Below are 12,983 nucleotides of genomic sequence, written 5' to 3' on the forward strand. Positions count from 1 at the left end.
CACCAGAAAGAGACGACTTCAAGCACAGATTTCTGGCAGCAAGGCCAGGATTAAAAACCCGTGTGACAACAGGCTTCAGAGAGAGGAACAATCCATTCCTAATTCAAAGGCCATCAAGCCCAAGTTGTAAGAACATTTTTGACTCTGAGAATCTTCTCTTTTTACCAAGAAAATCCCTTACAGTCATGGTTTAACATCCTAAATTAAGGAACAGAAGAAACCAAATTAATTTTTAATTTGTACTCCACTTATATATGTTTTCAATCGTCCACTACTGCAGGATGTACACTGAACGGTAGAAGTCATATACATCATTTTCATCAGACAACCTCATCTACCAAAATGGTGATAACACAATCTTATTTTGAAGCCAAAAGAGAGTTATAAACATCAATCGTTTTCAGATATGCTTTAAAAATGTTCAAAAGTAACATCATTATTTGAAGTTATAGCACAATCATTAAAGGAAAAAAGAACCCAAGAACAAATGCAATTCGTTATTATTTTAGTTACTTTTAGTGGAAAAAATAAAACAAGATTTGGATTTTCAGCCAGGATAAAGTAAAAAGACTCCTGTCAGATGTCCATTTTCTCATTAATGAACTACTTGAGACTGTACTCCTGGGTCAGCTTATTTCTGCTTCTCCTGTCTCTAGACCTGTATTAATTATATTTGTGTCTCAGAATCCATGACATAAATTTAAACAGACCCACGGGCAAATCTAAACACTGACCACACAGTGTTCAGTCTATTCATTTCTCTACAAAGTGACAGAAATTCAACCTTTAATAAGTAGAAGTTGATTCTACCTAAATTCCTAACATGACTAATAAAATGTAGTTGCCTTCAATAAAATAAATGCCCAGATACTATTTTAAAGGATACAGCAAATCCCAGTCATACCTCTACCAAGGCTAACTATGCTGTACCTTAATCTGTTTGTTCTCAGAGCCAAAATCAGTGCTTTACCTAGATTCTCCTTTCCTAAAGAGTCTGTCAACTCAAAAGAAATGCCTAGTTCTTGATGCAGACTCATCATTAGTCAATCCTGGTCTTGGATATTCATGCTTCTAATAAGTATGATTGATAACAATCTTGTTAATAAGCAATAGAATATCAATCTTGAATATTCATGCTTCTAATAAGATTGGAAGAATACCACTTGGGTACTTGCATATAACTCCTAGTACCTACATCCTCCGCTACTTACAAGCTAACAATGCCTTTATTATTATTATTATTTTGAGACAGAGTCTTGTTATACTGCCCAGGCTGCAGTGCAGTGGTGCAATCATAGCTCACTGCAGCCTTGAACTCTTGGACTCACGTGATCCTCCTGCCTCAGTGTCTTGAGTAGCGTGGATGACAGGCTTGCACCACCACACCTGGCTAATTTTTTATAGAGATGGGGTCTTGCTATGTTGCCCAGGCTACTCTTGAACTCTTGGGTTCAAGTGATCCTTCCGCCTTGGCCTCCCAAAGTGCTGGGATTACAGGCGTGAGCCACCATGTTCAGCCTAACAGTGCCTTTAAAAACCTCCTGGGTTACATTGAAAACCTTACTATCACATGTCAACTTATTTTGAAGCAAGTTAGCTTACAATTTAGAAAAGTCCTTGTAACACTTCTTGGTTCTCTCCACTGTCACTCAGTTTTCTGAAAACTTTAAGTAGAAGCAAGACCTTGGCAGCAAGATAAGTCATCACATGGTTCAATGTATATTTGTGCAATGGATCAAGTTTACCTATTATCTTGCACACTGCTCTCAATTATAACCTGAGAACCAGAAATTATCCCCTCACTTTATAAAAATACTGTTTTAAAAGATTATTTAACAGCATCATCTTTTTAAATCCATGTGTAGCACTGAAAAACACTATAAATGTATTTTATCTCTCAGGGGTTAAAAAAAATCTGAGCTGTACTGAAGGGCATTTTCTGTTGCTTCTTCAGATCTTTTATATTAACATTTAAGCACAAATACCCTTTTTCAAGTGCTTTCAGTGCCAGGATCTGTGCTTATTCAAAGATAAAAACAAAAACAACCATATAATTCACAGTCTCTGCAGACCAAATCATAAATGTATTAACAAATAACACTGAATGCAAATTCAGGTAACCATATCAAACCTAGTGAAAAAAAATGTGGTTCATCTTTTGGAGGAGTTGTCTAAAAGGATCCAATCAATCACAACTTCCCTTTTTCTCTGCAATGATACACCAGTTACCATGATCATTTCCAGAACTCAGGATACGAAGCTCTGATACATTCTCCTTGAGCAGACTGCAGAGCTCCCCTTCTCGAAACACGTGGTAGTAGCGCATAAAGGCTCTGGAGTCCAAAAGATCAGGCTGTGGATCTTCGACAGACATTGTATCATCTGCGTTGGAATCTGTGGAACCGACTGCAGAAATCCTTCTCAATATTTTACTAGCAGAAGGATTATCATCTTCCAAGTTACCTGCATCCACACAATTCGCACTGGTATTAGTGCTATCCAGAAAACTCCCCCCTCCATTTCTCCTCATTTCTCCTTGATGGTCTCCATTTAAATGCTTCAGAGTGCCTGGTGCTCTCAGCCACTCTAAGTGTTTTCGAGAAGAAGATTCTACAAACACTTCCTCATCTAAGTTTTGCTCTTTTGTTGAAAATGGCTCTTGGTGATCAAAGTCTAAACTAGAGTGTCTGGAAGGCTGGATTGTTACAGTGCTATTGGCCCAAACTTCTGTGTTTTTCAAGGGTCTTACTCTTTCAATTTGCTTCCTCAGAGTCGACTCATCCAAAGATCTGGAGAAAAACCAGGAACGAAATGATTTTCCTAATGTGTTGTAGAATCCATATTCTTCCTCTCCTTCCTTAGAAATATTTGCAAAACAAGTTCTTGCCATAGCAGGTTCATAGTCCACGCTGTGGGACCGTTTTGAACCACACTGCTCTTTAAAACAAACAGAACAGCTACACTCAGAGCAAGGAGGATGGTAGGGATGGCTTCTTTCTGAGTGTCCACACTGCCTCTTCCTCCCAGACTGGCTGGACTCTGAGAAGAGCTGGGAACACAGGGCCCTGTTCCATGGAACAAGCACGTCTTGCTTCTCAAAGCGACGGTTCTTTTGTTCCATTGCCCAAACGTAAATCATCAGCTGGCCTCCAGGAACTAAGACCCTGGCCATTTCTTTTATTGCTCTGATTCTTCTTTGTTTTGTAGAAAAATGATGTATGACTGAAAAAGACAAAACTAGATCTTACTGTGTATGCACACGCATAAACCCACACATGTATATACTGGTGTTTACCACATAACAATGATTAAATTTTGACATCTAGTAAAACCTTCTTATTTCCTCCATGGCAATGATGATGACAGAAATAGCACAGGCCTGATTTTAGGAGAGATATAAATTTTAGCTTTGGCTGCTGTACTTTAATATCAGATAGCTGATCTTGGGCAAGATATTTAAGTTCTACAGATTTTAACATGCTTCCTCAAGAATAAGAAGTCTAGAGTCCATAAATCCGTAAAGTCTCTTCCAGTTCCAAAATGCTATGGATTTTCTTAACCAGAAGGATGGCCAATGTGAATTACTAAAATTTGAAAGGGATATTAAGTGTTCCCTGGTTGAATTCTATGATGTAATTCAATGTTTTAATGAATGCTTTGTACTTCTAAAGTAATAGCTGAGAAGTAGAGAAATATATTAAAGATTGTTTCTCTGTCTGGATAACGCAAAGATCAGCCAGCTCACCACAAGTCCTACTGATTGCTTATAATAAGATATAAAATAGTTGTGTCTATTAAAAAAAATCAGTGTATATAGTCATCACTTTACTTCCAATTTCTGCAAAGTCAAAATGAGCTTCAAGTAAGACAGCCTTTTATCAAGTCGTGAGTGTGTTATTAGGCATAATTTTATCCACCAATAGACAGAAAGTGCTAGTCTGTTTGTTCTTGACGGAGTGTAATCACAGTACTGTGTCAAGAGAAAACTTCAAATTATTTTTTCCTACACAGACCTACCAATATATCAGGGAGGAAATTAATCTCAAGCAAAGTTTCTTGTTTTGATATGAGTTGTGAGGGCAGAGATAGAGGCTGAAAGGGTTGCTCTAAGGGTCAAAATAATCCAACTGTTAGTGGTGATTTTAGGCAAACTAATCTTTGTAGTTTACCTGCCACAGAGATATATTAAATCTCAGAAATGGGGTTTGTGTACAGATCAAACTAGTAAAGAAATATCACTCAACGGATACATTTTGTATTGTTAGCAATCAAGTCTTCCTTCCTATCGACAGCACACAAACTTTGGTATCTCTACCACGCAGCAATGTAAGAAAGCCAGAGGTGTGAGGGCAAAATGGGTTTGAAGAACAAGACACCAGTGTATTTTATTCTGCTAGATTTTTTTTTTTTTGGTAACTAGTTTTGTGATCTTTGACCAATCACTCTATCCACCTGGCCTCAGACTGCCGCCACCCACCCCCCAAAAGAAGAGTCCTTTAATATGGCTCATTTGAAAGCACACTTTTCTAGAAGTAGAGTCCTGATTACTAAGCTAAGGAGGTATAGGGTCAGGACTGAGAAAGACTCAATCCACTGCTAATGCTCACATTTATCCATGGTTACTAAGGGCCATTAATATCTCCCGTGCCGCATGCAGTGGCTCATGCCAGTAATCCCAGCACTTTGGGAGACTGAGGTAGGTGGATCACTTGAGGCCAGGAGTTTGAGACCAGCCTGGGCAACATGGCAAAACCTCATTTCTACAAAAAATACAAAAAAATTAACTGGGCACAGTGGTGTGTGCCTGTAGTTCCAGCTACTCAGGAGGCTGAAGTGGGAGGATCATTTGAGCCAGGGAGGTCAAGGTTGCAGTGGACCATGATCAAGCCACTGCAGTCCAGTCTGGCCAACAGAGTGAGACACTGTCTCAAGTATCTCCCATATGTATGTATGTATCTCCCATAACTTGCGCCTAATTCACTTTAGAGCTTCTTCTATGGGTATATTTTCTAAATACAATCCATCTTCATTATTCATGGATTCTGTGTTTGCAAATTTGCCCACTTGATAATCAATCACCCCCAAATCAATACTCCCCAAATTGTAATCCCCCAAATCAATACTCCCAGACTTTCATGGTCATTCACTGACGAAAGCAGAGGGGCAACTCGAGCCTCTCAATGCATGTATTCCCAGCTGAGATGAAACAAAGCAATGTTCTTCCTTCTGATTTCAACTCTAATACTGTAAACAAGGGTTATTTTTGTGATCTATTTTGTGCCACATTTTCTGCATGTTTGTGCTTCTTGTTGGTGATTTTGCTATTTGAAATCGCCTCCAAACGTAGTGATGAGGTATTACCTAGTGCTCCCAAGCCCTGGAAGACTGTGATGTGCATTACGGACAAAATATATGAGTTAGATAACTTCATTCAGGCCTGAGTTGCAGTGCTGTTGGCATGAGCCTAAGATCAAATAAACTGTCTTTAAACAGAAACACACATAAAACAAGGCAATATATTGTTCAGCTGACAAAAATGTTGTGACCAGAGGCTCACAGAAACCCAATCCTGTATGCCTCTTGGGATTCTATATTCCACTGAATTTATTAATTCAGTGTTCACAGAGACTTGATAGAACATTACTACTGTAGATAATGATAATTGACTGTATTTTTTGGGGGGTGGTATAAGACCAAAAAAAAAAACCATTAAAATGAAACTATTTTAATAAAATGGTCTCTTCAGTAGACTCGTACATCAACATTCAGAATTTTATTGGGCTTCAAAGTAGGTTTTTTTCTTTGTTTTCATTTTTGTTTTGAGACAGGGTCTTGCTCTGTCACCCAGGATGTAGTGGCTCCATCTCAGCTGGCTGCAGCCTCTGCCTGCTGAGTTCAGTTGATTTTCCTCTGTCAGCGTCCTGAGTAGCTGGGATCACAGGTGTATACCACCACGCCCAGCTAATTTTTGTAATTTTTGTAGAGATGGAGTTTCACCGTGTTGCCCAGGCTGGTATCGAACTCCTGAGCTCAAGCCATCCTCCCACCTCAGCCTCCCAAAGTGCTGGGATTACAGGCATGAGCCACCATGCCTGGCCAAGTTGTTTTTTTAAACAGAAAGTCCTTATTTATTCGTTTATTAATGCCTAAGTGACAATTCCTTTCCAATCAGATGTAATACTGTAATTTCACCCAGGAATATCAGTGTTTTATATTATGTTTTATATTTAAAGTGTAATAAGTAACAGCCTTGAAACCAAATGTTCTTAAGAAAAAAATAGCCGGCTGGGATGGTGGCTCACACCTGTAATTCCAGCACTTTGAGGGGCTGAGGTGGGTGGATCACTTGAGCTCAGGAGTTCAAGACCATCCTGGGCAACATAGTGAAACCCCATCTCTACCAAAAAAATAAAAAATAAAAAAAGATTAGCTGGGTGTGATGGTGTGTGTCTGTGGTCCAAGCTACTCAAGAAGCTGATGTGAGAGGATCACTAGAGCCCAGGAGGCAGAGGTTGAAGTGAGCCAAGATCACGCCACTGTACTCCAATCTGGGTGACAGAATACGACCCTGTCTCAAAAAAAAAAAAAAAAAAACCTACAAATGATTACTTCTTTACATGTTAAATGCATGCATGTTCTATTAAGAAACATTGTAAATGTATCTAAAATGGGAAGTGAGAATATATTTACCTGAAATATCAATGTCTGGAAACTATGTTGAATTTTTTAAAGTCCCTTTTGTTTAAAAAAATCATAATCACAACTTAAAGGCAAAAGTAGTACTCAATATATGTATTCTAAAGCAGTATTTTCCTGCTGAGAGCCCAGACAGTAGGTAGGTTGAATTCAATTACTGGATTCCAGATTCAGATGAGAAGTTACACACGATCTCCTTTAATGTCTTGTTACATCTTAATATTTTATCATTTGTTTACATTTAACTTTTCAAGTGTACATGCCTCGCTTCTCTAACCTTCAGCATTCAGAATCTGCAGGTTTAGCGTAAAGCAAGCTTTTTTTAAACATCAGTACTATTGACATTTTGGGCTAGATAATTCATTTTTTTGTTTTTATTTTTGTTTTTTGAGACAGAGTCTTGCTCTGCCACCCAGGCTGAAGTGCAGTGGTATGACTTGGCTCACTGCAACCTGCGCCTCCCGGGTTCAAGCAATTCTCCTGCCTCAACCTCTCAAGTAGCTGAGACTACAGGCATGCGCCACCATGCCCGGCTAATTTTGTACTTTTAGTAGAGACGGGGTTTCACCATATTGGCCAGACTGGTCTTGAACTCCCGACCTCGTGATCCGCCCGCCTCAGCCTCCCAAAGTGGATAATTCTTTATTGTGGGAGCCCACTTACTAGATGACATTATACATACACACATCCAGTTGTGACAATGAAAAATGTCTCCAGACATTGCCCATGTCTCCTGGGGAAAGTGGGAAGGAGCAACATAACCCCCAGTTGAGAAGCACTAGCCTGAAGGGCATCGTTGATTGCTGCTATGTTAATATGCCACCACATTTTCCTAGGATGTTTGTCAGACTATTCCAAAGGTAAGTAAAATGATGCTTCTTTTTCTAATCCACCAGTAAATGAAAGCATAACTAGGTATGATGCTTAGCTCACATTATTATTATTAAAAGATATGGAAAAGCAAACATATATACACATATATATCTCTTCCTGTTAAGCAGGAAGTGCCAACATATAGAATTTTAAATAGAGAAGTAAATATATAGGGACATAACAGAGACAGTCTATTGAAATTTCTCATACTATACTTTCTTTTATATATTATTCATATTTACATATTTATTTATATATATTTCTTATAATATAGGTCCCTATATATGTAATAGGAGAAATTTCAGTAGACTCTCTCTCTTATGTCTCATACAGTCATATATGCACACTCACACATATATATTTTACCTTTTATATTTATATATGTTGTGTGTGTGTGTGTGTATGTGTGTGTGTATATATATGTTTTTTAGGGACAGGGTCTCACTATGTTGCCCAGGCTGGACATAAACTCCTGGGCTCAAACGATCTTCTCACCCCAGCCTCTCAAAGTAGCTGGCACTACAGGTGCCTGTCACCATGCCTGGCTGCTGTAATATAGTTCTAAATTTGAAATTTAACTGAAAATAACCACATCACATTAATTCATAGTTACAGATCATACAAACATGTGCTGTTTTTCTACTCAAGGAAGCATTTTTAATTCGAAGATGGTAACTAGGTGTACTCCATTTTCTCTGAGGGCAAGGCATGAGATGTAAACTGAAAATAGAGAAGGACGTAGCCAGATACGCATGGAGCATTTCCTAAGCATAAGAAAGCTGGTCTATATCCCCTTCCTTCACCAGTGGCTCAGTGGCATGGTCTGGATGTAGGTGGCTTTGCAGACTAAAACGAATTTAGCCTGGGCATGGTGGCTCATGCCTGTAATCACAATACTTTGGGAGGCCAAGGCAGGTGGATTTGTTGAGCCCGGGAGTTCAAGACCAGCCTGGACAATATGGCAACCCCATCTCTACAAAAAAATTCAAAACAATTAGCCAGGCATGGTGGTGTGTGCCTGTAGTACCAGCTACTTGGGAGGCTGAGGCAGGAGGATAACCTGAGCCCAGGAGGTCAAGGCTGCCACAGCACTCCAGCCTGGGTGATAGAGTAAGACCCTGTTTCAAAAAAATAAAAAACTCTTGAATCATTAAAAAATCCAGTAACAATTTGAAGGTTTAAATAGTTAAAAAGGAAAAAAAGTAAAATGAGTGTAGACAAAAGAAAAGCAGAGTCCACACATTTGTCTGACATTTTATTTTATTTTATTTTATTTTATTTACTTTTTGGAGATGGAGTCTCACTCTGTTGCTTAGGCTGGAGTACAGTGGCGAGATCTCAGCTCACTGCAACCTCTGCGTTCCGGGTTCAAGCAATTCCCTGCCTCAGCCTCACAAGTAGTTGGATTACAAGCTCCTGCCACCACGCCCAGCTAATTTTTGTATTTTTAGTAAAGACGGGGTTTCACCATCTTGACCAGGCTGGTCTTGAACTCCTGACCCTCGTGATCCACCCGCCTCGGCCTCCCAAAGTGCTGGGATTACAGGTGTGAGTCACTGCGCCCGGCCCATTTCTTTGACCTTTCTCCAATTTCTAGTTAAGTGGAATGATCAAACCAAAACCTTTTTCCACTAAAGATTCAAAGCATTGTATAGTGTTGCTTAATTCAACAAGGTTTTCTCCTGGTTATAGACTGAAGGTTTGTGGCCCCCAAGACTCATATGTCGAAGTCCTAACCCCGAGAGTGAACGCATTAGGAGATAAGAACTTTAGGAAGTTTAGACAAAGTCATGCGGTGGGCCCCCATGATGGGATTAATGGTCTTATAAGAAGATACCAGAGAGCTTGCTCTCTCTCTCTCTCTCTTTCTTTTCTTCTCCTTCCAGTCTCCCGCTACATTCCACGTGATGATACAGCAATAATTAAGCCATCTGCAAGCTGGTAGGAGGGTCCCTACCAGAACCTTACCCTGCTGGCACCCTGATCTCAGATGTGCAGCCTCCAGAACTGTGAGAAATAAATGTCTGTTGTTTAAGCCAAGTCTATGGTATTTTGTTATAGCAGGCTGCAAAGGCTAAGACAATCTTCTTTATGCTTACAACCAAAATGGATCTAACAGTTTCAGCTGCAAACGAGACTGTCAGAGAGCAAGTTTCCATGGCAACCATCTCTTGCCAGTCCTTACTAGTTCCAAGGTTATGGCTTCTAGGCAGCCTCCCCTCACCATACGAAGAAACAGTCCCCACCTAATGTTGGATAAATCAATCTTTCATGCATTTTAGGAAAAGAGCAAATCATCTTATTCTGCATTTTTGTCATGAAAAACTCCATTTTATAAAAGATCATTTTTCTTGGTTAAAACGTGTTATTCAAATAGGTTGATTTTTTTTTCTTTCTTTTTTTTTTTTTTTGAGATAGAGTTTCACTCTGTCACCCAGGCTGGAGTACAGTGGCACAATCTCAGCTCACTGCAACCTGCGCTTTCCCAGTTCAAGCAATTCTCCTGCCTCAGCCTCCTGAGTAGCTGGGACTACATGCGCTTGCACCATGCCCAGCTAATTTTTGTATTTTTAGTAGAGATGGGGTTTCACCATGTTGGCCAGGCTGGTCTCAATCTCCTGACCTCATGATCCACCCACCTTGGCCTCCCAAAGGGCTGGGATTACAGGAGTGAGCCACTGCACCCAGCCAGATAGGTTGATTTTTAAGAGTGTATTGGGACAAGTAATTTGCTTTGCAAAAGATTTTTCCATTGCAAAACAAACAAAAAAACCTTGTCATAGGATTCCTTTAAATATCAAGTTTCCCTGCGTATTTAAATATGGCAGGTGTCATGTATTCCTTACCTGCATGTATTTCAGGCATGAATTTTTTTTCCCCCATTTTTTGGCATGTGTGTTTTCTGGTCATACTTTTTGGGAAGATATGAGAAACACATTCCCTAGACTCATGAACAATCTCTGGCAGTATGTGAGCAGAGTGGCATTATAAAAACAATGCCATCCAAGACCAGATGGGACCCACCTTCTCCCTGAACCTGAGTGCCCGTGACTGGCAGATTGGTCCAGGTGACATTTGGTATGTGAGCCCTAGAATTCTCTGCTAACAAAGGTCACTATTTTGGCCTAAAAAAAGATAATATAACTTCTAAAAATCTACTTTGCTTTGCATGAATCTGGCTTCATTTAAATATAATGAAGTGCTGTTTTCAATGAGTAAGATTCCTTTTATCCTTTCTTACTCATAAATAAAAGAAATTGGAATGAATCATAAAAACACTGCAATGACAATTTGAAGGTTTAAATAGTTAAAACAATCATCTACGCCATAAATACATTTTGGAGTTGAGTCAAATCACTCAAGTAGTTGAAACAATTATTTTAAATTAGAGAAAATAAATCACATTGACATTTCTACACAGAACAGATGGTGAGTCATGAGAACGGACTAAACTCTGTCAATTATTCTCATGGCAAAGGGTGAATGTGTGATCCGGCTGCCTTACCTCCTATGGAGATGATGGCATCGAAGCCCTCATCCCTAAAGGGGAGATCAAGGTTGTCACATACCATGGCTTCACATCCTCTCTTCCGGGCAATCTCTACCAGTGGTCCACAGTAGTCACAGCCCACGGTATGTACCTGGCTGTTCACTTTAAGATACTTCCCAGTCCCACAACCTAGAAGAGAAAAACCTGCGTTACATGCTGTCCTCAATGGAAAGTGTGAAATAGTTCATTTGTCTCATAACAAGAAATATATTTAACTTTTTTTTTTTTTGAGACAAAGTCGCGCTCAGTCACCCAGGCTGGAGTACAGTGGGGCGATCTCGGCTCACTGCAACCTTTGCCTCCCAGGTTCAAGCAATTCTCTTGCCTCAGCCTCCCGAGTAGGTGGGATCATAGGCGTGTGCCACTATGCCTTGCTAATTTTGTATTTTTCATAGAGACGAGTTTCTGCATGTTGGTTAGGTTGGTCTTGAACTCCTGACATCAGGAGATCCGCCTGCCTCGGCCTCGCAAAGTGCTGGGATTACAGGCATGAGCCACCGTGCCTGGCCAACTTTTTGTTGTTTTTTTTTTTAACTAACCAAGACAGAACACAACATGGTGTGAAGGTATTCACAAAAGTAAAGTCTTCAGTGAATACTTACATATTCTCATATAGTAGAGAGAAAGGCCATAGAAAAAAATAACATTTATTGAATATTTAATGAGGTAATGTCCACAGGGCTCAGTACACTAGTGCAACCAAGGCACGTTAGCTGGTCCATGACAAGAAAGGTAGTTCTAGTATCCCAGAGACCGTGTGCAGCCTCTAAGCTCACATCAGTATTTCATTGTATATACACGCATGTGACGGCCTTTATTCTCCTGTTGTCTCTCCAAAGATTCTTACCACTTGCTGACTGCAAAACAAACAACTGTCAACAACTTTCCAATTATTTATACACTAAAACATGCCTTTCAACTTTTAAAAATTTGAACTTGAATTAGAAAATCATTTTTAACATTGTTTTTATCCAATCTCTATTCATTGCTACATTTAAAATGATCTCTATGGGCCCAGTATACAACTCAGATTATAAAAACTACTTTTTTTTTTCTTAAATAGACAATTTTTGATATTCACTTTCCAGTGGCAGAGACCTAAATAATTCAGGATTTACAAAGCCCAAAGGTTTAGATCATTGAGGTCTTACTGATGTTATGGTTGAAGAAGGTAGTAACATGAATGAATAACCACCTTGAAACAAAGCCTTCTACAATCTAATACTTTATGTTATATTCTATCACAGATATATAATCTAATTCCTTTCCAGAAATATTAAAAGAAACTATTAGGGCCTATATTTGTACCTATTGACATTACCTATACAATTTTTCTACCTGAAAAAATATCTATTACTATTCAAAGATGATTAGCTTGCTGCTTCTGAAATACATCAGGACACTGCAACCTCTGCCTCCCAGACTCAAGCAGTCCTCCTACCTCAGTCTCCCAAGTAGCTGAGACTACAGCCAACTTTTTTTTTTACTGTTGTTGTATTTTTTGTAGAGATGGAGTTTCACTATGTTGTCCAGGTTGGTCTCGAAGTCCTGAGCTGAGTGATCTGCTCGCCTCGCCTCCCAAAGTGCTAGGATTACAGGTGTGAGATACCGCGCCCGGCCTATTTGTAGTGTAATTTGTAGTGGCAAAATACAGCAAACAACATATATTAAATGTTAATATGGCACGATTAGCACAGAATGGTAGGCAGCTTTTATTTTTATTTTATTTATTTATTTATTTATTTATTTATTTATTTATTTATTTATTTATTTATTTATTTATTTATTTATTTATTTATTTATTTATTTATTTATTTTGAGACGGAGTCTCGCTCTGTCGCCCAGGCTGGAGTGCAGTGGCCAG

General features: G+C 39.3%; 1 protein-coding gene across 2 annotated transcripts; it reads right to left on the reverse strand.

Annotated features, from left to right (window-relative positions):
• Window positions 1-212: 212 nt before the first annotated feature.
• On the reverse strand, window positions 213-12,260 carry KIAA1456 (KIAA1456 ortholog). 2 transcript variants are annotated; one of them, XM_011942798.1, is made up of 2 exons: window positions 11,139-12,260; window positions 213-3,222 (listed from the first exon to the last, which is right to left on the reverse strand). In XM_011942798.1, exon 2 carries the CDS (start codon window positions 3,170-3,172, stop codon window positions 2,186-2,188), a length of 987 nt encoding a protein of 328 aa, XP_011798188.1. In that variant the 5' UTR covers window positions 3,173-3,222; window positions 11,139-12,260; the 3' UTR covers window positions 213-2,185. The 2 variants fall into 2 exon arrangements, with proteins under 2 accessions (XP_011798188.1, XP_011798187.1); XM_011942797.1 differs by having other exon boundaries at window positions 11,075-12,260.
• Between the last annotated feature and the right edge of the window lie 723 nt (window positions 12,261-12,983).

The sequence above is a fragment of the Colobus angolensis genome, unplaced genomic scaffold (assembly GCF_000951035.1).
Source record: "Colobus angolensis palliatus isolate OR3802 unplaced genomic scaffold, Cang.pa_1.0 Scaffold210, whole genome shotgun sequence".
In the NCBI taxonomy this organism is placed as follows: Eukaryota; Metazoa; Chordata; class Mammalia; order Primates; family Cercopithecidae; genus Colobus; species Colobus angolensis.

Coding starts and splice junctions, on each gene's coding strand:
- KIAA1456 (XM_011942797.1), bottom strand. CDS start 11,141: ATGGTATGTGACAACCTTGATCTCCCCTTTAGGGATGAGGGCTTCGAT. Junction 3,223..11,074: donor TGCCATCATCTCCATAGGAG/GTAAGGCAGCCG, acceptor TGTCTTTTTCAG/TCATACATCATTTTTCTACA.